The 26,478-nt window shown below is 39.7% G+C and overlaps 1 protein-coding gene across 1 annotated transcript; it reads left to right on the forward strand.

Moving 5' to 3' along the window:
• Positions 1-2,098: 2,098 nt before the first annotated feature.
• adad1 (adenosine deaminase domain containing 1 (testis-specific)) lies at positions 2,099-16,639 on the forward strand. The gene is made up of 14 exons (XM_028459964.1): positions 2,099-2,168; positions 4,790-4,875; positions 5,971-6,102; positions 7,099-7,236; positions 8,099-8,290; positions 8,532-8,603; positions 10,258-10,383; positions 11,080-11,203; positions 11,295-11,459; positions 13,474-13,549; positions 13,632-13,788; positions 14,638-14,872; positions 15,940-16,072; positions 16,149-16,639. The coding sequence occupies exons 3-14, from the start codon at positions 5,982-5,984 to the stop codon at positions 16,260-16,262; spliced, it is 1,653 nt and encodes a 550-aa protein (XP_028315765.1). The 5' UTR covers positions 2,099-2,168; positions 4,790-4,875; positions 5,971-5,981; the 3' UTR covers positions 16,263-16,639.
• Positions 16,640-26,478: the final 9,839 nt, after the last annotated feature.

Genomic DNA, 26,478 nt, shown 5'->3' on the forward strand with positions numbered 1-26,478 from the left:
AACTTTTATTTACAATTATAACTTACAGAAAATCATGTTCCTATTTTTTTGCCAATAACTAACAACGTTCAACTAATAATAAAACATGTAATTTTGGTGCAATTTACGAATTATGTGATGCTTTGTGAAAATTCTTTGGTTTAAAAATAAATAAATAAACAAATAAATAAAATCTACACCAAATCTATGCCACTTAAAATCACTTGCCACAATGTTTCAGTGAAAATTAACATTTAAAAATGGTTGATTTACTCTCCCAATTTACGTAATTCTGTCAAGTACAAATGCTTTCATTTACGTAGATGTTTCATTGATAATTACATTTTGTTTTTCCATACTACTTTATTTACATTTGCTTTCTTCTCTCTCTCTTTTTTTTTATTTAATTTTTTTAGTTTTTACATGTTCAAAATAAACTAAGCTAAACTAAACTAAACTAAACATTTCACAAAAAATCATAATTTTCCTATTTTACTAGCCACTAATTAACAACTACCAACTAACTATAAAAGATGTAATATTTGTAAAATTGTCCAATTGTGTAACGCTTTACAAAAATCATTTGGTTTAAAAAATTAAAAAATAAATAAAATAAAATCTAAACCAAATCTATGCCACTTAAAAACATTTTTTTTCGCAATGTTTCAGTGAAAATTAACATTTAAAGATGGTTAATTTAATCTTTTAATTTACGCAATGTTTTCTTTTCTACACTGCACAGAAAATCATCATATTCCCATTTTACTAAACACTAACTAACAACTTTTAACCAATCATAAAGCATGTAATATTTGTATAAATTATAAAATACACTATAAAACAGAATAATACAAAGGGGAAAAAGACAATGTAGGAAGAAATTATTGTAGTGTGGATGAGCCGTGAAATAAGGGTTACTGAAGTCTTGTCAGAATTCGCCTTTTATTGCTGAACAAGGGAGGAGGACAATCGCACACAGTGCTCTTACACACCATCCACAGTCAGCACTTGAACAAACACACTCCTTTTCCTCCCGCCCACACTAATTAAACCTCGTTCTACTCCCGCCAACCACGAACTAACGCGAGATTGAGGACACAACAAAAGGAAACGTCACAATCACATACATTAATTCAGGGCGGCAAACACACACGGAAATACCCAACGTGGCAACCCAGACATGGCAACATAGAACAACATTAAGGCTGGATTCACCGGCATCACATAGCCCCCTTCTAAAAGGGTCAGCCGTCCCGGCGACCCCATTAATCCACATAATCCGTGAGGTAACCAGGGCGCCTGCGGGTCCGCACAGGGCGCTCGCGCTCCTCGGGTGTCACCGCTGAGTGTGGCTCACCTGCGACAGCGGAAATCAGTCCATCTTCTCCCTGGGCAGTCTGTGGAGCCTGTGGGTGGTATGGTGCAAGTCTGTCCCGATGTAACACTACGACTCGTCCCCTGATCGGCATGCGCACTCGGTACACCACATCATTCAGTTTGTCCATCACCTCAGCGGGCCCCTGCCACTGGCTGCTCAGTTTAGGGCAAACTCCCTTCTTCCGCGCGGGACAGTATACCCACACCTTGTCTCCCGCAGCAAACCCCTGTCCCCTGCACCGTGTGTCATACGCCCTCTATTCTATTTCTTTTCCACCAGTGATCTCCGGTTCAGGTGGGGCTCCGAACACTAAGTCCACCGGTGTCCGGAGCTCCCGCCCGAACATAAGGGCTGCCGGTGTGCACTGACTGGACTCCTGGACTGCAGTGCGGTACGACCAGAGGACCCGCGGCAAATACCGGTCCCAGTCCCGCTGATGATGACTGGTCAGAATAGCGAGCTGGGTAGCAAGAGTGCGGTTAAACCGCTCCACCAACCCGTCGCTTTAGGGGTGAAGATGTGTGGTTCTGGTCTTGTGTACCCCGAGCCGCCGACAGACCTCGTTAAAGACCTGGAATTCAAAGTTTCGGCCCTGATCGCTGTGGAGCTCCGCCGGAACTCCGAAACGAGTGAACATCTCCTCAACCAGCTTCTCTGCGGTGGTGATGGCGCTCTGATCCGGCACCGCATATGCCTCCGGCCACTTGGTGAAATAATCCATGGCCACGAGAACATAGCGGTGCACGGAGTCAGTCACGGGAAACGGGCCGAGGATATCCACTCCCACTCGCTCCATCGGGGCTCCCACCAGGTACTGCTGCAGCGGTGCTCGGGAGCGCTGGGAAGGGCCCTTCCGAGCAGTGCACTTGTCACAGCAGTGGACGCGCAGCTCAACATCTCTGCGACAGCCGGGCCAGTAGAACCGTCCTCGGAGACGACGAAAAGTTTTAGCGTTCCCGTAATGACCCGCCGCCGTTGAGCCGTGGGTCAGCCGAAGGACTTGGGGACGGAGCGCTCGGGGAACTAGCAACTGGAGGATGTCGCCTCCTCGCTCCGGAGCCTGCCACCGCCGATACAGCATCTCATCGTGACGTTCAATGCTGTTCCATTGGGAATAGTAGGGCATCAGCTCCGGATTTTGTGCTGACCTGGCAGCCCACTCTGGTCGCTGTCCAGCCTCCAGCCAGCTCCTCACCGCAGCCAGCGTAGTGTCATTCTCCTGCTGCTGTCTCAGCTCTGGAAAAGCCAGGACCGTAGCCTCCGTTAGAGCTGCTTTGAGTTGGTTAAATGCGGCAGTACACGCGTCATCCCACCGGTAGGCCTGACCTTTATTTGTCAGGCGGTGAAGAGGGTTGGCTGTGGTGGTAAAACCTTGAATGAAACGCCGATAATAGGACGCCAGTCCCAGGAAGCTCCGCACCTCGCTGACATTTGTGGGAACAGGCCAGTCTCTGACAGTGGCGGCCTTAGCGGGGTCAGTGGTTACCCCGTCAGCGCTCACCACATGACCGAGGAACTCAGTCTCAGCCTGGGCACAGTCGCGTGCGACGTGCCCAGGCTCATCACACCGATAGCAGCGGTCAGATGAGCGGCGTGGGCGCTGTCTGGTCGATGAACGTCGCTGCTGAAATTGCGGGGTGGGTGACTGGGCTTGGCGTACCTCCTCAATGTCATAGTCAGCCATCCTGACGCAGGGTTGAATGCTTGGTGCCGCCCGTGCTGTGGAGACGATGGCTTCAACACGCTCTGCCTCCCGGAGCGCCTCCTCCAGTGTCTGAGGCGCCGCCAGGCAAACATGTTGGCGGAGCCGTTCGGGAGTGAGTCCTTGCAGGAACGCATGGAGAGCTAACTCTTCCTGCGTCATGTGGGGGATACGAGCGTAACCCCTGCGAACGTGTAGCTGAATGTCCGCCGCAAAGGCGCCCAGGCTTTCTCCTTCCCGGCGGCGGTTGTTTAACTTTTCTCTTTCTACTGTCTCTGACACGCACTGTACGAACCGCCGTTCTAACGCCGTAGACAGTGCGAGCAAGTTCCGCTCCTCTGCTGGGGCCAAGTCCAGAAGCACCTGCTGCGCCCGGCCTTCCAGTGCGAGGGCCAGATGTGTGGCGGTGTCTCCTTCGCTCCATCTGTTGTGTGCTGCAGCGATTCGAACCTGTTTGCCGTATAACTCCAGCTGGTTCGTGCAGTCATATTTCGGAAACTTGACAGTAGCCTTGGGTGTGACTGTAGTGGCGGCGGGCTGTTGCGGTTCCGGGCTGTAGCTCTGTCGTTCTGCAGGTTTCTGGTCTCGAACCGCAGTGGGCCTTAGTGACTCAGGGTTGGTGTGGCCGCTTGTCGCTGGAGCCGTTGGGGAGACATGGGGTTCTCCACTTCTCCGCGACCCAGGCTGCTCTCTCTCGACGGCGGCGGGCATCTTCCCGCAGTTCTGTTGGACTTCCGTCACGTTCCATCATCCCACTTCTGACACCGATGTCGTGTGGATGAGCCGTGAAATAAGGTTTACTGAAGTCTTGTCAAAATGTGGCGAACGCCAATCTGTGATGACGTAAGCGAACAGGCGGGGATGAGCCCGTGTCAACGTGGTGCTGGACCAACCCCGTCTGTGTACAGTCCTCATCCTTGGCAGCGAAAATGTCCACAAAGTCTTTTAGGAGGCCCTCCAAATCTTGCTTTTGTCGGGGATTTAATCCATTGCAGCTGCGTTGTAAAAGCTCCTGCACCGCTCTCGTTGATTCCGCGGAGGGGGAGTTGCTGGTGGAGGGGATCCTCACTGGTGCTTTACAGGTGTTTGGCGTGGAACTGCTGACTGCGTTAATTCTCTTGGTTATGCCCGCCTTCCTTCCACGTTGCAGCCCGATGGTCACGCCCCCCAGTGTGACGCTTGCTTTGGTGGCGTTGATGCAGGCTCCCCAGTGTGACAGTAAGTCCAGGCCGATGATGCACGGCTCCTTAATGTCAGCCACCCAAAACTCGTGCACCACCTCCTGACCACCAACCCGGACCCGAAGCAGCTTCCTCGCCGTGAGCCCCGTCTTTTCTCCCGTCACTGTCATCAGCTGGGTCTAGGTCTGGGTGGGGGTCCATGCATTCGTCAGTGGTCCGCTGGTGCTCATTAAAACGCCCGGTCGCACCAGGGAGATGGTAGACCCCGTGTCTATGAGCGCCTGACAGCTCTGATCATCAAGCTGGCAGGTCAACTACAGTCCCTTGGTATGACCAAAACGTCCCACCAGCGTGCAACGGCATCACATTATTATTATTATTATTATTATTATTATTATTATTATTATTATTATTATTACCAAAAAAAAAAAAATCGTTATTTGTGTTATTTTATATATATTTTTTTTCTTCTTGGTTATCACTTTATAAAAGTGTGTGCTTTGACTACTCCGGTTAAATTTTTCAAACCATGTCGTCCATCTTTTCTAGAGAAGATCTATGGAGGTCAGCAATCACGGTTCAGTCAGACACGTGCGCAGGGTTTCGACGTCGTTCGCCGCTGGATCAAGTTAACGGTAAGAAGTGATTGTTGTCGTTAAAAAAATCTCATTTAATGGTCAGGAATTCAACTAAATGTACTATAACTAATATCTATACGTATCAGAACCGATGTTAGCTATGCTGCAGGGAAAAAACTGGCTAGCTTGGCTGCGTGCTAGTTAGCATGACTCAGGACACCTTTAGAAATGGTAAATAATAAAATAAATGGTGAATTTGCTGGATGTGAAATTAGATTAAAGTTTAGTATCTTTTATTTTAGATTTAAAATCAACTTGTCATGTCCAGAATACAGCCTTTAGGCCCAAATCTGTGACTGTGAGATTATGTGACCACTGGGGGGCGACATTTCTAAGGTCTATTTTTTCTTTTTAGGTCATTACACTAGTGTTTCTCAAATAGGGGATGGCACTACAAATGACAGCATTAAAAATATGGGGTTTTGTAATGTTTGTTTTTTAGTTAAAAATCATAATCACACTAAATATTACAGGAACTCACAAAACGACAACAAAAAAGACGCACTAAGTGAGAGAAACACACAAGATCACTACAAAATACACAAAAAATAACAGAAACATACAAAACGGCAAAAAAGTATTAAGTCAGCCACAAATTGTGCAAGTACTCCCACTAAAAAAGATGAGAGGCCTGTATTTTTTTTCATAGGTATAACTCAACTATGAGAGACAAAATGAGAAAAAAAATCCAGAAAATAACATTGTAGGATTTTTTTTCAAGGCGCTCTATACCAGCAGAAGAGCACCTGTCCATCTGTCTCCGGTTAGTATTTTTTTTAAGGTTTTTTTTTAAAAAATTCGTCACTGTTGGGGAAAGCTCCTGATTGGTCGACGCACCGCGATATGCCCCAAAAGTTAAAAGTTCAACAATCCCAACTCTAGCGTCGGCCACGTTGGAAGCACCGGACACACGTCAAAAAGCTTGAAATCTCAAAACTTAAAAATGCGCCGCACAGGAGGTGCGGGACCTCTTGACGCTCCTAGAAGCGCATCAACCATCTATTTTGTGTGTACACCTGATGCTTTTAATGCGTTTGGTGTGGACGTGCCATAATACCCTTGGTAACGCTGTGATCTAATGACATTTTCCAGGACTTTTCAGGATGTTACCAGGTCACGGACCAAGAGGAGCCCAGGGCCTCAACAGAAACACACCTCAATCGCTAGCGCAGTGCAAAGATGATCAGCGATCAACGCAAGATCAGCAGAAGAACTATTTCATGGGTAGACAGTGCATCATTTTAGCACGGGTTCTCAACCTGGTGGCCAGGGCCCCATTTGGGTTGGCAAGACACTTGGAGGTAGTCGCCAGATGCCTTTAAGAAATTTAGAACATTTTTTTTTAACAATTTGTGCCCATTTTTGCTTATTTTTACTCATTTTCTGCAACTACACCAAACTTGCCATATATTAACATATTTTCATCACTTTATTTTGCCATATATTTGCTCCTTTTAATGCATTTTTGCTACATTATTCTCTTTTGTTTTTTTTTTTTGTTTTTCAAGACATTTTCTGCACTTAAACTCTTTCCACCACTTTTCCCACCTAATGTTGCATATGTTGACCCATTATTGTCACGTTTAACCTCTTTTCACCATATTTCATGCTTGTTTTTGCCAATTTAATCATATTCACCCTTTGACTTGCCCATTGGTTAAACTAATTGCTGAGAAAATTGACACTTGGAACCCTTTTTACCACTTTGTTTTTGCCCACTCTAATTTGCAACAATCTCATTTCACTACCTTTCCATTTTTGGTCACTTTTAACACATTTTATTTCCGATTAAAACAAGGATTTCCATCTTTAAAATGACTATATACTATGGCCAAAATAAAAATGGATAACGGTGGATAATATTGAGATGAATAAATAATAGAACAATGGACCATCATTTTGCGGACTTTATAGATGGACCCCAAAAAGCTCTACCCTTTATTCCTTCTTATAGATGGTCCTGTCTCCACATGAATGTTCTTCAATGTTCATGTCTGTGTTCAACCACCTTCAGGTACAGTGGGGTTCCCCAGTCTCTGGAACCTTTATTTTGGGTGTCGTGGGCTGAATAGGTTGAGAACCACTGATTTTAAGAGCTAAAAAAAGATTAATTTTTGTTCTGCAGTTAACTGGTGACCTTTATAAATTAACAGTTTTACCTCTTGTAAGATCTGAGACAGTTGCATGTGTGAAAATCTCTCCCCATGATGTTTTCCACAGGCAAAGATCATCCTAAAGTCCCACCTGAAGTCCTGATTGCGAAATACAAGGAAGGCGAGACTCATGCAGTGTCTCTGCTACACCAGCTCTCTGTTAGTTTGGAGTTTCAATTGGAAATCAAGGAGACTGTGACTCCAGGTAAGACATTAGCAGACATTACCTTTGCTCTGTAGCGAATGTTCAGACTGAGGACGGACATAATGATTTTCACCAGATTTCTATTTTTTAGAGTTTTTATTCTTTATCTTTTGTCTCAAACTTCAAAGCGACATCAAAACCATAAAAACATAACATTGAATACATATGTTCTGATCACTATTCAGTGAAAAATAAACAAGAAATAAATGTCACTGAATTTATACAAGACTTTAAATTATAATCAAATATGTTCCAAAATGTTAGAGAAGTGCACAAGGTTTTTGAAATTGTGTGGACTTTTGGGTGAATAAAGTTAAGTTCTCCCGCTTAAATTGCAATCATTGTCTCTTATTTTTGTAGGTTATTTGGTCATTTGTAGTGCACAGCTTTGTCAACTACGAACACTGTTTTAAAACAAACTAAATAGAAAAATATTCGGAGGAGGTAGAAGTGTATGTAAATCTTTTTTCTGTAGTCGTAAATACTTTTTTTAATTATTCCTATACTCCTTGAAATTTTGGAACACAGATATTTTAACAGATTTCCAGCAAAGCTTGCGTTCAATCAAAATAACCAAAAACTTGGTTTCATAAACCCTTTCAATAGTTACCTGACTGATTGTTAGTTCCATCTTCCAGACGCCCTTTCTATTTCCAAATAACATGCAGTTTGTTTTACTTGCATTCAGAGATAAAAACATTGAGTAATTGTTTGTGTTAAAATTGACATAAAACAAATATTTTGTGAGTTTGTTTAAAGAAGAATTCCTAAATGTGTTCTTAAAAATACTAGTGTTGTTTGTAACTGTTTATTCATGTCGGGAAATTCAAATGTTCCCTCTTTTCTTCTGATGTTATGGTAGCCAACGTGCAGGGTTTCTACTTTGCATTCTGCGTCGTTATGGACGGGGTTGTGTATCCAACCGGTTGGGCGAGCACCAAGAAGGAAGCTCGTCTCGCTGCAGCTCGGCTCGCTCTGCAGAAGTTCCTCCCTACTTTAGAGAACCAGAAACCTGGATCCCCTGAATCATGGACTCACGGGGAATCCCTACCAAGTAAGTCTGACCAATAAGAGAAGAAAGAATGAATCCCAAGAGTCTCTGAGTTTGTGTGTTGTGGTATGATCACAAGCTCTTTGTCAGGGATTATCCTAAAAATTGTATCATAACTTGTGTAGTTTACTTTAAAATAAAATACGATGATTACTTTGAATAGCTCTGACTCAAGTTTTATTTTAAATGTTGTATTGTAATGTAAAGACTAATTTCTTTTATTGTTTAAATCTTTTGTCCTCAGATTGTCCTCCACTCCTGCCCGTTAGAGAGATGCCTGCCCTCTCTGGTATTCAACCACGTAAAGCCATACCAGGTAATTCACTTTCATTCTCGTTGTCATGCAGTACGAGTGGTTGAAATCAGAATCAGAAATGTTTTTAATGGCCATGTACAGTTTTAAGGACAGTACAAGGCATTTGTCTTGGTAGTTGGTGCACAAAACAAACAACAAAAAAAAAATAAAGAAAAAAACAAAGAACAACCCAGCAACAATAATAATAATAATGATAAATATAAAGGATGAGGGATAAATAAAGGATAGATAGAGAATAAAGGATAAATAGGATAAATATATATATATATATACAGTGCAGCAGATAATGTCATCATGGAGGTGGTGATCGGGTGGGGGGGGGGGGGGTTCAGTGGGTGACTTGGGGTGTGTTCATGTGTTCTACCGTCTATGTTTAAATTAATGTCACAATCCCTGTACTTATGACTGCTTGGGCGTAAGACAAGATAAAAGGTTTTACTGGTGTTTAGTGATAGTTTGTTACATTTGAACCAGATGTCTATTTCCGCTAGCCTGTCATTTAAAAGTTTCTCAAGGTGATCCAAGTGTTTGTGGGATATAAACAAATTAGTGTCATCAGCGAATAGTATTTTATGAATATCACAGGAACAATGTACAAAATCGTTGATATAAATAATGAACGAAAGAGGCCCCAGAATGGATCCCTGAGGAACCCCAAATTCTATATTTTCCAAATCAGAATCTTTTCCATTTAAGTTCACATATGGCCATCTTCCATAAACATAGTCCATGAACCACTGCAAGGCCACACCCCTGACTCCGTAGTGCGACAGTTTCCCATTTAAAATTGGAAAGTCTATGGTGTCAAATGCTTTAGAGAGGTCAAGAAAGACACCAATACCAAATTCTTTCTTCTCAAAAGCATCATTTATTTTCTCTACCAAATCTAAAATGGCCATACTTGTTCTGCTTTTTTTCCTAAAGCCATATTGTGAGGATTCTAGTATGTTATGTTTATCTAGGTAATCTACAAGTCGTAAATAAACCACCCTTTCTAGTACCTTAGTACAACGCCGGCAGAATTTATTTGGGTCTATAATTATGAAGATAATTTTTGTCACCTGACTTGTATACTGGTATTATCTTTGCTACCTTTGTTTGTTTGGGAACTATGCCATACTATAATGACAAATTAATTATGTAAGCAAGTGGCTCAGTTATTTAATTCCCTAAGGCTTTAAGAATAATACTAGAAATTCCATCAGCACCAGCTGTGTGTGAACATTCATCAGCTGCACCATCTATTTAATACAGGCAATTTGCGCAGAGAACCCCTGCAGCCCTTTAGCTGCCCCCAATGCTGCCTGTGTGGATTGCATCTTTTGCTTACGTAACCGTCCACGTATTTAAGCTCCGAGAAGCGTGGACAGTCCGGACTCCGCTGATGCGCGGAGGTTCAAACATACTGTGGCCTAGAAGGGCCCGGCGGCGAAGAAACTGACATTTCAAGTGGGGAAAAAAGGAAACCTTTTCTGTGATACTATTGCAGAGTTTCCAGTTTTGAGTAAAAACAAAACAATAATGAGACTAGTGCATGTATGTCCACATTTGAATCAAACAAAAAATAAATCCCAAAACATTTTAGGAAAGAAAAGACTTTCTGCAGTGTTTTTAATGACAAAAAGGTAAATTAAATACTTAATTTGCTTTTCAGAAAGGACACATCCTGTATTTCTGCAGATTCAGCTCGCTGTTAAGAATTATGTGACTAAACTACTGAACAGTAACCCAGAGTTTTCTACCCAGATCAACTCCATGGCAGCATTTATTGTCCAAACATGTGAGTAAACGCCCACAAAATTAAAATAAAATAAATAAAGTAGAATCAGTGGAAAGAAAGCAACCCTGTAAATCCTCTATTTTGTGGTTCGAGAAGAATTGATTTTTAGTCTTACAGGATAATCTCTGTTTATTTGTAGAGGACATTGGGAGGATCGGCTTCTATTATTATTATCATTATTATTATTAGTGAGGATGCAGGAGGCAATGGCTATTGCTAATGCTACATTATTGTTAGGCTGATGCTAGGTTAATGCTATTAGGTTAATGTAAATGCTAAGTTAATTTTCTTGTTGGATTAAAGTTAATGCTGTGTTGCTATCGATAGGCTAATGTTAATGTTACATTAATGATATTGCTAGGTAAATGCTAAGCTAATTTTATTGTTAGATTAATGCTAATGCTATGTTGTTGCTATTGCTAGGTTAATATTAATGCTAAGCTAATTTTATTGTTGGGTTAATGTTATGTTCATTCCTTTGCTAGGTTGATGCTAATGCTAGGCTAATTTTATTGTTAGGTTAATGCTAATGGTAAATTAATGCTAATATTAGGTTAATGCCAATGTTAGGCTCATATTAATGCTAGGCTAATGCAGTGTTTGATGACTCATGCTGCCCCTGCATCCTCACTTGTATTTTCTTCATGAAATGTTAATATTTTAGTTCTCATTATTGCCTCGTTTCGTCTCTTCCAGCCAACAGTTATGAGGTGGTGGCTTTCGGAACGGGAAACTTCAACACCAACAGCAGCGTTTGGTCCTCCGGACGAACTGTGTATGATTCACATGCCGTGGTTACAGCGAGGAGATCATTAATGAGGTCCTTTCTTAAGAGCCTGCAGCTGGTTACACACACACACATATTGTGTTGGTGATCTATTTAAGTTGTCGTCCTCCTTTTGTGTTTACAGGTTTCTGTATCGACACCTGCTGATGTTTTTCAGCTCAGATCAGACGTTAATCCAGAACTCCATCTTCCAGCTGCAGAGCGCCAGCAGCCTCCTCAGTTTAAAAAGTGACATCACCCTCCACCTTTACGTTAATCAGCTGCCAAAGGGGGCGTCTCAGATCCCACAGTGTGTATTCTATTCTCCTCCAGTGAGCAGAGATCAGCTGACTTACTCTTCTCTATTTAAGATTTGGAAAGCTCATACAAAAAAATCCGCTTTGGGCTTCTTTGGTTTTGGTCTCTGTGCTCATCTGAATTCTGTTTTGTTCAAAACCACATTTGTTTACGTACTTAAGTACATACATATCATATTTAAATACTATATTCTCACATGCAGAACCAGTGCATATATGTGACTAATCATTAGTGATGTGAACAGTCTATGTTCATAGCTCTAAGCTGATCAAATTACAGGGAGCTGCGACATATGCTAAGTTGTTTGCTGAAGGACCAAACATGTTCCAGACCCAAACACACACTAACTTTTTCCCAATTTTGAGGGGCACCCGATAGGATGTATAGTAGATATTTGTGTATATTCTGAGAGAGTAGGTGGAGCTGTATTATTATACCAGTGTCCAATGTGGTGTAGTTCCTGAGATATTGGAAGCTGAAAATGGAAGCAAAATAAGAATGAGCAAAAATCGACACATACCCCCTCTAGAGCTGGGTGATGTTTCAAGTTTCAATATATATATATATATATATATACTGTATATATATATATATATATGTTTTCTGTTTTGACGATATTAAAAATGTCTATATTGCCTGTGTTGATTTATATATTTCTATTGGCTTATTTTATTTTAAAATACTTGTTTTTGGAGTCGCTGCTGTCACAAAATTTCAGAACAGCATAAAATGCACAGTTTGATAGATTGCTGACTCAGTGCGTCCTAACCCAGTTCTTCTCCTAAACAAGCCAAACTACAGAACTCACTCACACGTGCTGTCCTTAGAGGAGAAAAACACTAAAGTGGCACATATTGTGCAGCTGTTTTTTTTAGTGCATTTTGATGATCCAAATGCACTTTGTGGCATTTGGATCATCAAATTTAACCCAGAATTGTCTTTGTGGTCAGACTTCATTTGAAATGAAATTATCAGGATTCATATTGTATATCGTTATTTTACGAAAAAATATTGAGAAATGAGTTTTGGTCCGTATCGCCCAGCCCTACCCCCTCACTAAATTGTTTATATCTCAGAAAGTATTAAACTAAAAAATTACATTGTGTCTAGTGAATAATCACTGATCAATTTGTGAAAAAAAATTAGAATTTTTTTTTTTAGAGCGAAGTCCTTGCTCCATTTGTTGAAAGGACATGGAAAGACCACTCTAAAATATGATGGGAACATCCCTCTGCTTCCTCCTTCCATCTGCTACTTATCGTTTTGAACCAAATCTTACTGTATGCAGTAGGGGTGTGTCAAAATATTGATACGTTGATATATCGCAAGGTTTCGTCTTGCAGTACGTTATCGAATTATTGGTGCCAAATCTCTTATTTTATTTATTTTTTTCTATTGCAAAATACAAGACATGACATACTATATATATATATATATATATATATATATATATATATGAGATACAGAGATAATGCTGCACATACACAGTACAATGAAACAATAGGTGAGGAGTGGATATTTACATATTGACTGTGCACGTGTTTAGAGCCACTGTGCAGTATACACTTTGTTTTACTCGGCTGTAATTCACGTGAAATTGATTGGCAATGTTTTGTAATTCACATTAAATGGATTCAGTGCAATCAATAAATTCTGAATTTCTTCAGGGACAGATAGTGTGGATGAAAGTTCCTGTGATATATTGATTGTCGCAGAATCCTGATATCGTTATCGTGGGCAAAAACAGCGCAATGTATCATATCGCAAGGTACCTGGCGATGCCCAGCCCTAGTATGGAGACACTAAGTCACACTCAGAGGCCACAATGATGTCAAAGGTGGCTTGTTAAGTGTTTTTTATTATTTTACTATACATAGTTGTCTCAGCAGACGACCATCTACCATGAGTTTGGTTGATGTTGATTTAATCCTATATTTAATTCAGCATCAGCCAGGATTTCTTTTTGTTGTTACAATAACGAGTGCCTTTATTTGTGTTGTTCTCAGGGACCTGAAGCCGCTCTCTGTCTCAGCCTGGGAGGGACACAATGAGCTCAGTCTACACATGATCATAGAGGGAAAGGTACGGTCGATAAATGCATGAGAAAAGCTTTCATTTGCCACCATGATGCCGCATCATTAACATTGTGCTGTTTCTGCCGAAGGTCTACTCTGTGTACTCGTCAGACTTGGATTACACTCCGTCCAAAGTGGTCAGCATGTCCACCACTGACAAGATCACCCAGTGGCAAGTGCTGGGATACCAGGGAGCCTTACTGAGCCACTTCATCGAGCCCATTTATGTGCAGACCATCCTCATAGGCAAGACCACCACTGGTTATTTTATACCTAAATATAAAATGTAACAATAGAATGCAAACTACTATTTGTGCACGTTTGTTTCGGCTCCTAGTGCATGAAAGCATGTTTCTAACTCGTTGAGCTCTTTAATTTATGCTTTTTGAAAATGACTTTTGCCCAAACCAATGTCTAATTCATAATGCAATATATATATATATATATATATATATATATATATATATATATTGATTAAATTAAAGGAAAATTAATAAATACTAAATGAAGCAATTTGTCAGCACTTGCTGTTTTTTAGTTACCACAGAATGGCTGAAAATCACCCTACTAACTTTAATAGAAAAGCAAAGGGGCAGAACATTTCCAGTTAATTCACCATCACCTTCAGATGGTGAACTTTAAATGGGAATTATTTATTTGCATTAACCTGAGATTGGAAGTGATTTTAAACAACTGTATCATATCTCAAAAATAAATATTAGCATCCATGCAAAATACCATTTTAACTAGGGTTCCAAAGTGAACTAGTTATTGTTATTTTTCAGAGGTAAAGCTGTTCGCCTAATCCAAAAAAATAATCACCGTTCATCATTGGATACATTTAATGTGATTGTAACCTTAACTGTATTTGAGTCTGTTTTTATTATTTTTATGTAGATCCCCCTTTAAGATTGGCTCAATAAATATTAGCATTAATGTGAAATAATACAATTAAAATTTTAATCCCGTGGAAATTTACCTTAAATTTTCCTCCCCAACCACAAAAACCTAACACAATAAAAGTAGAGTCCAAATCTTTTGTACTTCTGATCATGTTATTATAAAGACGTCCATTATCTTTTGTTTCACCCCCAGGCGACACCGACGGCTCTGAGATCCGAGGCCTGGAGGTCTCTGTGAACCAGCGCGTGGCTGGAATCACACCTCAGCTTCCCACGTTCTACTGCGTGGTGAGGCCTTACATCAGCCTGGTGTCGTCTGTGGTCACCAACAGCCTGAGCACCTGCAACGTCACCCACAGCATCAACTGGAGCGAGGGAGACAGCTCTGTGGAGGTGGTGGACGCTTTGGAGGGAAAGACAATTGAGGAGTAAGAATCACTTGGATGGAGGGTCTGACATATCTGTTCATAAGGATAATAATTGGAAAAACAAAAGAAAGCACACTAAAAATGCTATAAACTGGAAAGATGTAAGGGATCTACAATTTACGTACATTGAAGAATGTTTCAAAGTTGAAGCACAATGCATTTATAGCTGTTGGAATATATTATCTTATTATTTAAATATAAAGGCAGCAGTTAAAATATCAACCAGTCGGCTAAGTAAAAGTCTTTGTACTCAAGAACGGTTTCGACGGTTCTTCAGTTTCCACAGAAGGTAAAGAGCATCGATTTTACTGGGTTCTCCATAGTTGATGGTGAAAAGAAAGGCAGTCTGGTTGGCAAATATGGGGAAATGGGCATAAGAGTGCCAGAAAAAATTGATGGCGCGCTGCCATGCTGAGCTCACGTTCCCGAGCAAGCTAAATGTCGTGTAGCATTTCTTCATGGAAGAGAGAGAAACACTCCATCTTCACTCAAGGCAAATATTTGGTTCACTTTGGATTCTAGAGTTTCCGGGTAAGAAGGAGTTTCACATGACAAATGCTGTTTCAAACTCTGCAAAAGGAAAATTAGGGATGCACGAAATGAAAATTCTTGGCCGAAACCGAAAATGAGAAAACTAAGGCTGAAATACCGAGAGAAATTATAATGTAAACGGTTAATCCCATTGGATTTCTGGCTCTGAATGTGTACTAACCTCACTAAAATTAAAACATTACAGTATTGATTGTAAATTGATTGTTTGGTTTTTTTTTTTCTTAGAACACTTGTCATAATTCTTGCAGAATCACTGCAAATTTAAAGTGACCACTGAGTTTTACATCCGTTAGTACTCTGTCCTCTTCTTCCATTGAATCCAGGTCTTTCACAAACAAAATAAACAATCTCCAAACTTTCAAAAACAGGTGAAGTTTCCTTCTCTGTATGTTATTTTTTTCCAGAAGTAAAGCTGTTAAACATCTACCGAATTCCCCCCAAAAAATACATCACCACCGTTTATCATTGGGTGCGTTTAATGTGATTGTAAATCTGTTTTTCTTCTTTTTCTGTAGATCCCCCTTTAAGAGCGGCTCCGCCCTGGCGAGTCGTCTCTGTAAGGCAGCGATGCTCTACCGTTTCAAGCTGGTGGCCAAAGAGGCTAAAAGGCAGGACCTGCTGTCCTCCAGCTCCTACAGGGAAGCCAAGGTAACACTTCCTCCCTCAGTCAGGAGAGCTACGTAGCTTTAGCCTCCTGTGAATTATCCTTTGTGTGTTTCTACAGAGGATGGCCAAGCCGTACCAGGAGGCCAAGAGCGTGCTGCATGCTCACCTGCTGCAGCAGGGCTTTGGTTCCTGGATCAACAAGGTCGCAGAGCATGACAACTTAACCATGTGAACGGAGCTTCATGATTCCACAGGTTTTTCTCTTTCATTGTAAGAAAATGTTTCTCTTTCTCGGTTCTAGAAAGGATCGTGTTGAGTTATTGGCCGATATTGATTATGTTCACGTCCCCTGGTTCATACTTTCATCAGTTCCTTTATATTTTTGTAGTTTGAGTTGTTTCAGCTCAGCAGAAAGCCTGATAACGAGACTGTCTTTACAATCAGATGTGTTGGTGCAGGAAGACATTTAAAAACAGACTGTCTGCAGAGCTGCATGACAACACAACCTTCAGATTCTCTCACAGCTGTAACAGGCAAATGTTACAAATATTAGTGTTGATATTTTCAGTTTAAACTTGACTCCTGGTGCACGGGATTATCTTACAGTTTAATGTTTATGGTTCTACGCTAATTAAAAATAAAAGCTTTTAAGTCTGCGTTTAGTTTGGATTCAGTCCCCTGTTGTTTGGCACTCAATGATTAATAACTGTCATTGGCCACAGTTACATGATGATTTTTTAATTCTGAATTCATTATTTTGAATTAAAAGTTTACATGGAAATATTAATTCTGAATAAAGGTTTGCATGGAAAACTTGTTTATTCACCTTTATTAAAATCCACTTTAGGTTTGGGGGTGGGGAAGGGTTCTGATTGGACAAGGGGGCTAACGTGACGTATTCACATCTCCTGGAAAAAAACACTTTAAAGCCACAACATAAAAGACCACATGATAACTTTTTCACTTTTATTTAGATTGTAGTTTTGAAGCAGCATGCTCGACAATAATGTAATGATTCATTTTGGTCACATGAGCAGGAGAAGGAGGTAGAAGACACACTTTGGCCAATCAGAGCCAGCAGAACTTTTGGACGACCCACGTGACATTAATGAAGTTCTGTGTCCTGGTGCAGGGCTTCATGTCCCCAATGAAGCCTGTTTCGTTTGACAAGGTTGGTGTGTGTGTAATAATATGGCCGTGTGTGTGTAATATGTCCACGTTTCTGCCTCCGTCTATCCACTCTTGTCATTGTATCCTTGTTTTCTAAGGCTATGTTCACACTGCAGGCAAATGTGACCCCCATGCACAGAACGACCGGAATTGATTTAAAGCAGAACGAATGTTGACAAGATTGAGTAATTATTCCATTCAGAATAAACCAGTCACTTACTCCGGATTTAAGTTTAATTCCGAATGGCCATTCTCATCTGAAATTAGGTGTTTACAAGGTGATTTTTAATCTTTTTAAAGCTCTCGTGTTAACTTAGCCAATGTTTTGGTTTTCCGACACGAATGTCTGCTGGCTGCTCATGACCACAGTGTTGACCCCCCTTCCCCCCTCCTCCAATGGTGACATGCATATGTTCTTTACCTGACTTGTGCAGGAAGTGTTTGGTTTCCTGTGTTGCTGCAGAGTGTTTACACACACACACACACACACACATTAAACATTAGCACAGTGACAAGTGGTGGTCGAACACTTACTGGATCTCCATGGATCGTTGCTTTCAGATGGACGTACAGCACAAGGTTTTATACTTTTCTGCCACTTTTCGGCGTATTGTTGTTGCTGTGACTGCGTTGTTTTGTGCAAAGGAAGGCTTTTTTGGTTTAGTTCACATTTGGTGTTTTGTCACTCTGATAACCTGAATAGTTTGGTCTGACCTGCTTTACGTGAGGAAATCCACAGGGATGAGGTTTGAGTGCAGTTTAGTTTCACTCATATGTACCTCTGTTGATGTGGGTTCACATCAGAGACCTAAACTCTTAATTAGCTTTGGTACTAATTTTGAAGAGTTTTTGTGTGGAAAAGTTCCTCTTCACAGATATTTTGTAATTTCTATCAACTGCAAAACAAAAAAGATGTGCCACCACAGATATTTTTAGACTGCATTTTAAGTTATTAGATATTGTGTGTGTGATGTGCTCATTTGAATAACAATATATATTTTTTTAAAAGTAAAAAAAAAAAACAATTTCAATCTTTTTTTTTTTTTTTTTTTTTACCAATTACTTAACATTTTAAGTGACCGCATTTTAATTCCAGGCGAACCTGCATGGGGTCACGACCCCAAAGTTGGAAAACCCTGCATTAGATATTACTCTGCCATCCTGTAGATTCCTCATTCCTGCTGTGATGCAGCAGTTCTGTAACTGCTGAGTTAACATCTCATTTAGGTTCAAGTCTTTGACAAAAATAATGTTCTTAACATTACGTTTGATTCAAGTTTGTGAGATTTCTCTTTTATTCACAGTTCTGAATATACAATACTCTCTGCAAATAAAACGCAAAGACCGACAATATTGCCATTGAAACCAAATCATGTCATCATGAAATTCTTCAAACTAAATTCCTCTCTGTGCACGAACTTTGCATGACAAGATTTTTAAAACCTAAAACTAGAGCCGTTTAAAGAGCCCAGATTTAACAGATTAACTTTGTTTTGGTTTTTTTCAACAATATTAACATGCAGATGAGCAAGTTCTATCACAGCGGGGGCCACAAAAATGTGATTGTCTGATCCAAGGGTCACATGATCAACATTCATATCAGCATTTTTAATAGTGACCAATCTGAGCATTAACACAGGATTTCCTTGGTGATTTTTTAGTTTTTAGACATTTTATGTTTTTTTAATTCATTTGGCAAATATTTTTTTTTGTATGTGTGATTTTCGAGTCATGTGTGTTTTCCTTATATTTTTCTTGTCATTTTGTGCAATTGCATTGTGGGTCTTTGAAGTCTTTTTGTATATGTTATGGTTTTTGTGTGTTTAAGTGCTTGTTTAGTATGTTTTGTGATTTTGTGTGTTTTATTGATAATTTGTTAAGTTTTTTCAAAATCTTTGTGTTTTTGTTGATATTTTGTGCATTTTGCTGTGATTTTTTGTGTTTCTGGAATTTTGTATGCTACATTAGGCTTCATATCACTTCCAACTTCATGAATTACAATTTCGTTTTGGGGGCTGTACAAGTTTAGACCGAGGGCAGCATGTGGCCGCCGGGCTGTCAGTGGCCTATGTCTGCTAGCATGTCTTCGATTTTTGGCAGAAATGAGAGTTAAAGATTTAGTTTGGTTTTGCAGGAAGTCAGTTTAGAACCCTAGATGTATTAATAGATTCAATGTAAAGGTTAGTAGTCAGATGGCAAAGTGCTGAGAGCGTAACACAGTTCAACTGTCAAATTTCACATGGACGACTCCACTCGGAAAAAATCACGCCTCCCACTCAGGTCACATTTAATGCAGAAAACTTGAATGTAAAGCAGAACTAACTGAATCTGACTAATCTTATTAATTTGATTTGGGAAAACCTCCATTTCTAAAAAAAAATACATCTTTTAATAGTTTGGCACCGTGATCGATCATGTTTTTTTGGCACCAATATCACCTTTAAATGTGGTTGTTATTCAGGAAGTCCTTCAGTGTTTCCCCTCAGCTCGTTTGATAATGACTCAGTGTGGAAAAATTAAAACCAAAGCTGGTAGAGAGACAGTTAAGGTCACAACATGAATACATTTCTAGAAAAATACAGGATGACCATATTTTGATTTCCAAAAAAGAGGACACTTGGGCCGACCTCGGCATACTCAACGTTTTCCTGAATATTCCTAGTAACGGCAAAATACAATATAATAAATAAGTTATTGTCACAGTTTAAAAATGCATTTCTCTTTGTAACAAAGAATTAAAAAAAGATCTGCAATCAGTCACCTTTATTATGCACTTCAATAATCTGTCTTTGAAAAATCTCATATGAACCTTCTTAAAATTTGGCAATTATTAAAACAATGGAAAACATTGCCACCTAAAAATTAAAACTATAACAAAAAGCTCAAGGTTTACTGAACAATAAATATACACTTCAATAAATAACCTTTTCAATTAAATCCACCGTTATTTAGTCACTTTTAATCTCTTTTTTTTTTCTCGCGTGTGACAATTTTGTCAAAACAAAGTGGCATCTTTAATTTTCACGTGTGAGTAAAATTATCATAATGACAGAAACTAGTGGAATTTCTCAGAGCAAATATTAACAGAGTTACAGTCTCTTATATTAATATGTTCCCTGAGATGCGTTCAAGGTCCCTGGGAAACCCGGACAATTTCAAACATTTCCCTGCACAAGACGTGAAAAGAGAACATGTCTGGGTTAAACCGGACTTATGGTCACCCTTTAAAATATAAATATTTGTTGTTTTTTTAATGACTGTACATCCAAGACATATTTAAAATGTGTCTTTACTCCAAAACATGGATCCCATCTTCTCAGACGCTGGTCAGATGTGGTCCATGGTCAGACGACTTAGTCCTTTAGTCCCTCAAGTTGATTTTCTTCTAGTGTTTCTTTGTATAGTCAGTAGAAAGTGACACACGGTCCTCTCACGTCACGCTCTTACTCAGGTCATACACCAGCTGAACCAAATCTTTGGTTTTATTCAGAAATACCCTGAAGGACCTCTCGGGCCATTCCTCACAGACGCTATGGCAGACCTTCCTCTGATTCTGGAGACGAGACAAAAGCTTCAGAAGTAGAACGTTTTCTTTGCGGCAAACAAGACGAAATGAAGTACTCACATGTTTGCTGTAAACCTTCCATTTTTCCATTGTTTTTCGCAAGACTTTGAGTCCCTGGTCAATGCGTTTTATTGGGTAATTACATTCTCCTTTGACGGTGTGTTGAAGCTCCACCTCGACACAGCGCAGTGCGGTGGCGATGCATTGCTCCTGCGTGACAGAGGCAAACATTGTTGTGGCTACAAGTAGAACAAAATGTCATTCGTCAACGTGTTTCCTGTACTAGAGAACTTTTACTTGTGGTTAAACACAAGTGAAGAGTTTGAACCAAGTCACAAATACACCATAGTGTCAACGATTAAACCCAAGAATCTTTTTTATCCTTACCGTCACATCGACTGGCGTGTAGAAGATTGAATCTGAAGGCTTTGTCGATAGAAAACAAAAGAAAAAAGCTTATTAATAAAAGGTCACTTAAGAAATGAATCAATGTTTAAAGATGACTTACACATTTGATATCTTTCTGCATTAGGTTGATTGTGTTCAAGGCTGTGGCGTAAACAGAGTTTACTTGAAGAAAACCACTCATGGCCACGGTCCAAATCAAGGTCCGAATAATATAAATATAGGCCTTCATGTTGCCTTGCTGTCTTGTCGATGCATGTGGGTTCTTTGAACGTGTTGCTTTCTTTAGCGCGGTCGGTGTGTTGTCAATGCATTATATAGCCTTGGGGTGGAAAAGGTGGGCTGAACTAGTTTCATGACACTGAATGTGAGAGTTATTTTTCCTTTACATAACTGGAGGGATTTTTTTTTGTTTTTAAACCCATCCTATTGCAGCGAGGTGAAACCCCTGTGGTAGTAAACTGTTCAAGACCTGTTTGAAAGTTGGTCAGCTTACCCAAGTCTGGTGCACAGAGGTCTCAGCAGGTCTCAGTTACACAAATCTGGCCTCAAAGGTTCCAATTGCTATGATGGACAAATATGGTCTCACAATAACAAAGTGATATCCTGTTTTCATGTTGACTTAAACTCTGGACATACGTGCATACTTACTCTGGTATGACCTTTTCAACTACGATGCCACTCATACACTCAACAATGCATCTTTTGACGTTTTAATTAGGGCTGTCACTTTAACACGTTAATTGCGATTAATAAAAAATAACGGCGTTAATTGCTTCTTTTTTTTTTAAGCACTCCAAATAGTGTAATACTGATGCACAGACTACAGTACAAGACGGGAGACTGCCGAGCTGCTTAGCTTCGTTTGCGTTAATTGTAGCCTTTAAAATCACCGGATAGAAAACTAAAGCCTAGTTTTGTGCAAGAAAGAGTCTTTATGATGTGCTAACTTATTTTATTTCATTTGTATTTTCTATTATTTGGAGATTGACAAAAGTACACATCAGTAAGACAGGTAGCCCTTGGGACTAGTTTCAAACACAGCGGAATGTAAATGTCTACGCCTGCATCTGTTCAAGTCTGTTAAAAACAAACAATAAATGACTTGATAAATCACTTTGTTTTAAATCAATGTTTTGATCTGCCTTAATAATGTAATTTAAATGAAAATACCTCAAGTTGAGGGCGTTTTTCTGCAATTTTTAGGTGCGATTAAAATAGATTAATTATTACAGAGCATGATTAATTAATCACACAATTTTAATCTCTTGACAACACTAGTTTTAATATCATGATATCTTGTCCCACCTTTATTATTACTAGTGTTGTGTTCAAGACCGCACTATCCGAGACCAAGACTTGCCCGAGACCAGCATGCACCGAGACCAAGACAAGACCAAGACTTTCGGGAGCCGAGACCGAGTCAAGACCAAGACCGAGACAAACCGAGACCAAGACCAAGACCATAAACATTTTTTTTTTCAATTTAAAAAAATAAATAAATAAATAAAATTATGGCAAGGTTCAACAGTTAAATAACATCTCTCTTTAATTTTAGTTTATTTTAAATACATTTGACGGACAAAAAAAAGGTGCCTGCAAAAAATTAACTAAAATATTAAAACTACTACTGCTACTGATACATTCACAATTATTCTACATATTTGAAAACAAGATTTTTATGTCAGCTGAATGTACAGCAAGTGTTTAAAAGCATTTCTGCCAAGAAATAATGATTCTTTATTCTGATTCTTTCAGTTGTTCAGGTTTAACAGGTCACAGATTTCACAAGATAAGATTTTAGTTTGAAAAAGCCTTTACACAGGTTATTTTTATTAATTCACTTAGTTGATATAGTTTAATTTGGTTGCTGTAATATAACTGGATATTCAATTCACAAAGATTTCCAACTGTAACTGTAAAAGTGAAACTTTCTGAAATAAAACTAAAAACAAGTTGTCAGCAGTGTAAAAAACATAGAGCTACAGGTAGATGTGAAACTAAATAAAACAAACTCAACCCCTGGAACAGTCATGTAACAAATTAATCAATAGTTATTATTTATATTGTGGGGAACATATTATATACATACATGTAATTGGAGTCTAAAGTCACAAAAAAACCACCACTTTAAAAATATTTAATATTATTTGAGTGCAACTCTGCGGCGATGACGCGCTGGTGACGACATAAACCAAGATGGCGGCGGCCCGGACTACAGCCGACATTATGTAATAAAGCCTTAAAAGACATGGATATAATGAAAAGAGTGGATGGACAGATGCATAAACATGCAGACTTTCACACGGACACACACGGACTTATTAAACACACACAAACTTATTAAACACACACGGACTTATTAAACACACACGGACCTCAGTAAACACGGTAAACGGAACAGGCTTCACCGCTCGGCTGGCACTAGGACCCAGAGGCAGAGTAAGTGCGTCCCCTATCCAGCATTCACAGGCTGTAATATCATCAGTTTATCATTTTACCAGTTATTAGAGCTACTGTCTTTACCAGGGAGATAATATTTATTACTGGTGATTGTTTTCAGGAGTTTTACTGAGATTTTTACCGGTGATTAGTTCATATCTCCCTTGCGCTCCGCGGTCCAAACTGACACCGGAGCCACACAGTATGAATGTGTCACACACGTCACTCAGTCACATTAAGGAAGGTTGCGGTCATTATACGGGGTGGATTAATTAATGAATAAAGGATTGTTTTATCCCGTTCTTCTCCGTGTTATTATCACATTATAAAAATGTTTAAAAATAGCAGGAATTAGTGCTGGTCTCGAACGGTCTTGACGGAAAATCCCGAGTCCGGGCAGCCCGAGTCCAAGACAAGACCGAGTCAAAATGCTTCAGAGTCCGAGACAAGACCAAGACCTTTAAAATTTGGTCTCGAGACCAAGACCGGTCTTGACCACCACAACACTAATTATTACATTAAAGGAATCATCCACTGTTTTTACAAATGTGGCCTAAAACTTTTGAAATGTCCTTATTAGTGGATCTATGCCTAACAAAACACATTATGCACCATATTTGTTTTATTAACTTTTAAAAAAATGGGACTATTTTACCATTTTAGAGCCTGTGTTCCGCCATCTTGAAATCACGTGATTAAAGATGTCACATAGCCCTCTTTGCTGTAGAAATGTCATTGTTTTCTTTTGGAGTGAAACATTCAGCCTCCGTTTTGGATCATTTAGCAGCTTTTTCAGTCAAAATGACAATTTGTGCTGCTTTTGCCTGCACTAAATAATCAGGAAAAGTTAAAGATGTCAATGTATCCCTCTTTTCTTTTCAGAAAGAGGATGAAAACAGTTGAGATCTGAAAAATAATCTATGACCGCAGGTGGCGACAGTTCCAACTCTGTGGTTTGGTAGTAGACAATGAAGCAGAGAAGAAAAGCTCTCCGAAGGGACCTTTACTCTTCCTTAAGCAATGACGCTCTGGTGGCTGAAGTTGGAGATAATCACGGACTATTGAATGACTTCTATCCTCAGGGTTTGTCTTTAATAGTCTTGGATTTACTCACTAACTTCAGATAACTTGATCTTTTTTCCTCACTTTATGGCTACTTCCTACTTTTAAACATGGTAAATGTGTCGGTATCCATTAATCAAAGTGTAACCAAACAAATGTTTTATCATTCTCATTATCTTTTGTTTATGTCAAATCATCAAATCCTAACAGGAACCACATTACAATAATACAAAAATATTAGCTAACACAAAAGGACTTTCAAACAGAATTCCTCAATGAACATCATAAATCCCACAAGAATACACTATCAAAGCAGCTTTAAAAACCTACAAAATGTATAGTGCACTCTAAATCATATGTGGAGTTTGCCCCACCCCTAGTGGTGAAAGGTTTTCATTACAGTTTTCCCAAATTAATTTGAAAAAATACAATTCTCCATATAAGGTACATAATATACGAATATTTTAAGTGCCATAAAACACAGTGACTGTACAAAATATGTATACATTTGTCGTTCTGTCAAAAATGCTAGTTTTCTGTGAAATGGTCCCAAGCTTCAAGACTTTAGTTTAATTCTTCTGTTTAATTCTTCACAATGTAAATGGTAAAGCGACGCTGTGCCCAGCAGTTCATGTATGGTGCTGCAGCAAAAATGAAGTAGAAAGCTGATTTCATCATGGAGTTACAACATTATACGACGCGTCGATGCACATTTTTGTAGTCAACATTATCATTTATGTTACTATTAAATTTTTGCATTATTGTATGTTAAACACATTGTGGTTGGTGCAAATCTATTTTTTCTTTTGCCCCCTTTTGGCAAGAATGTCGAACTCTGCTTATGCCCATAATGAAGAATAAGTCAGATACTGAGGAAGCGTTGTAAATTAAAATATCTTTATTAGACAGTATTCACTCCTCTTGCACAAGTGACTCATCAGTTGATAATAAATACATAAATAATAAATATAATAAATATGTTGTGATCTTGTCTCAGTGTTAGAAAACCGTTTCAGAGCAGTGCATGTTGGGAAATAAATAAGCTGAGAGGTTCAGTGTGCGGGGCTCCTGTTGGCAGACTGGCTGTTGAGCTGTTGTACTAAAACCTTGATGTCTTCCACAAAGTTCTGGAATGGCTTTTGTGATCCTTCGTCCTCCCACGTGCAGTCGGTTGAGTTTGTCTGGGAAAGACGAGAGAGAGAGTTGGATTAGCTTTAGCTTCAGATCAGATCTTTGAAACCACTTCTTAAAGTCGGCCTTACAGATGGAGACTCTGGAATCTGTGGCAGCGCTTTCAGTGCTTTCAGTGCTTGGTCGATCCGGATTAATTTGCCTTGACACGTTTTGTTGCTGTGCTTTAACCCGACCTGGATGATGTTCAGAGCTGCGCCGAGACAGTGATCCTGATGACATAAGAGATGTAGTGAGGTAAAGAAGAGACACAAAACAATGCTGAATATACCACAAGGACCTATCGAGAGTTTTAGTTCAGTGACCAGTTACAGCCAGTTGACCCCAGGCTGGGAAACTGGTCTTAGACTGGGAGCTTTTCTGAAGATATCTCACCTCTTGAAAACTACATCCAAGGCCAAGATTTTTATTAAAGTGTCTATTCGTACGGTTGCCATACGTACAACCCCTGGTGCTATTGGTACGGTTACCAAAGTACAAGTACGTAGCGTCTTAGGGTTAGAGTTAGTTTATAACCCAATATCGCAACAATTTTTAGGGTTAGGTTTACGGTAAGGTTTAGTCTTCGTCACATGACCTAAACTGGCCAAATAGGGGCGCTGCGTATGTTTGA

Source organism: Gouania willdenowi, chromosome 10 (assembly GCF_900634775.1).
Source record: "Gouania willdenowi chromosome 10, fGouWil2.1, whole genome shotgun sequence".
Lineage (NCBI taxonomy): Eukaryota > Metazoa > Chordata > Actinopteri > Blenniiformes > Gobiesocidae > Gouania > Gouania willdenowi.

Coding starts and splice junctions, on each gene's coding strand:
- adad1 (XM_028459964.1), top strand. CDS start 5,982: ATGTTACCAGGTCACGGACCAAGAGGAGCCCAGGGCCTCAACAGAAAC. Junction 7,237..8,098: donor CAAGGAGACTGTGACTCCAG/GTAAGACATTAG, acceptor ATGTTATGGTAG/CCAACGTGCAGGGTTTCTAC. Junction 13,789..14,637: donor TGTGCAGACCATCCTCATAG/GCAAGACCACCA, acceptor TTTCACCCCCAG/GCGACACCGACGGCTCTGAG.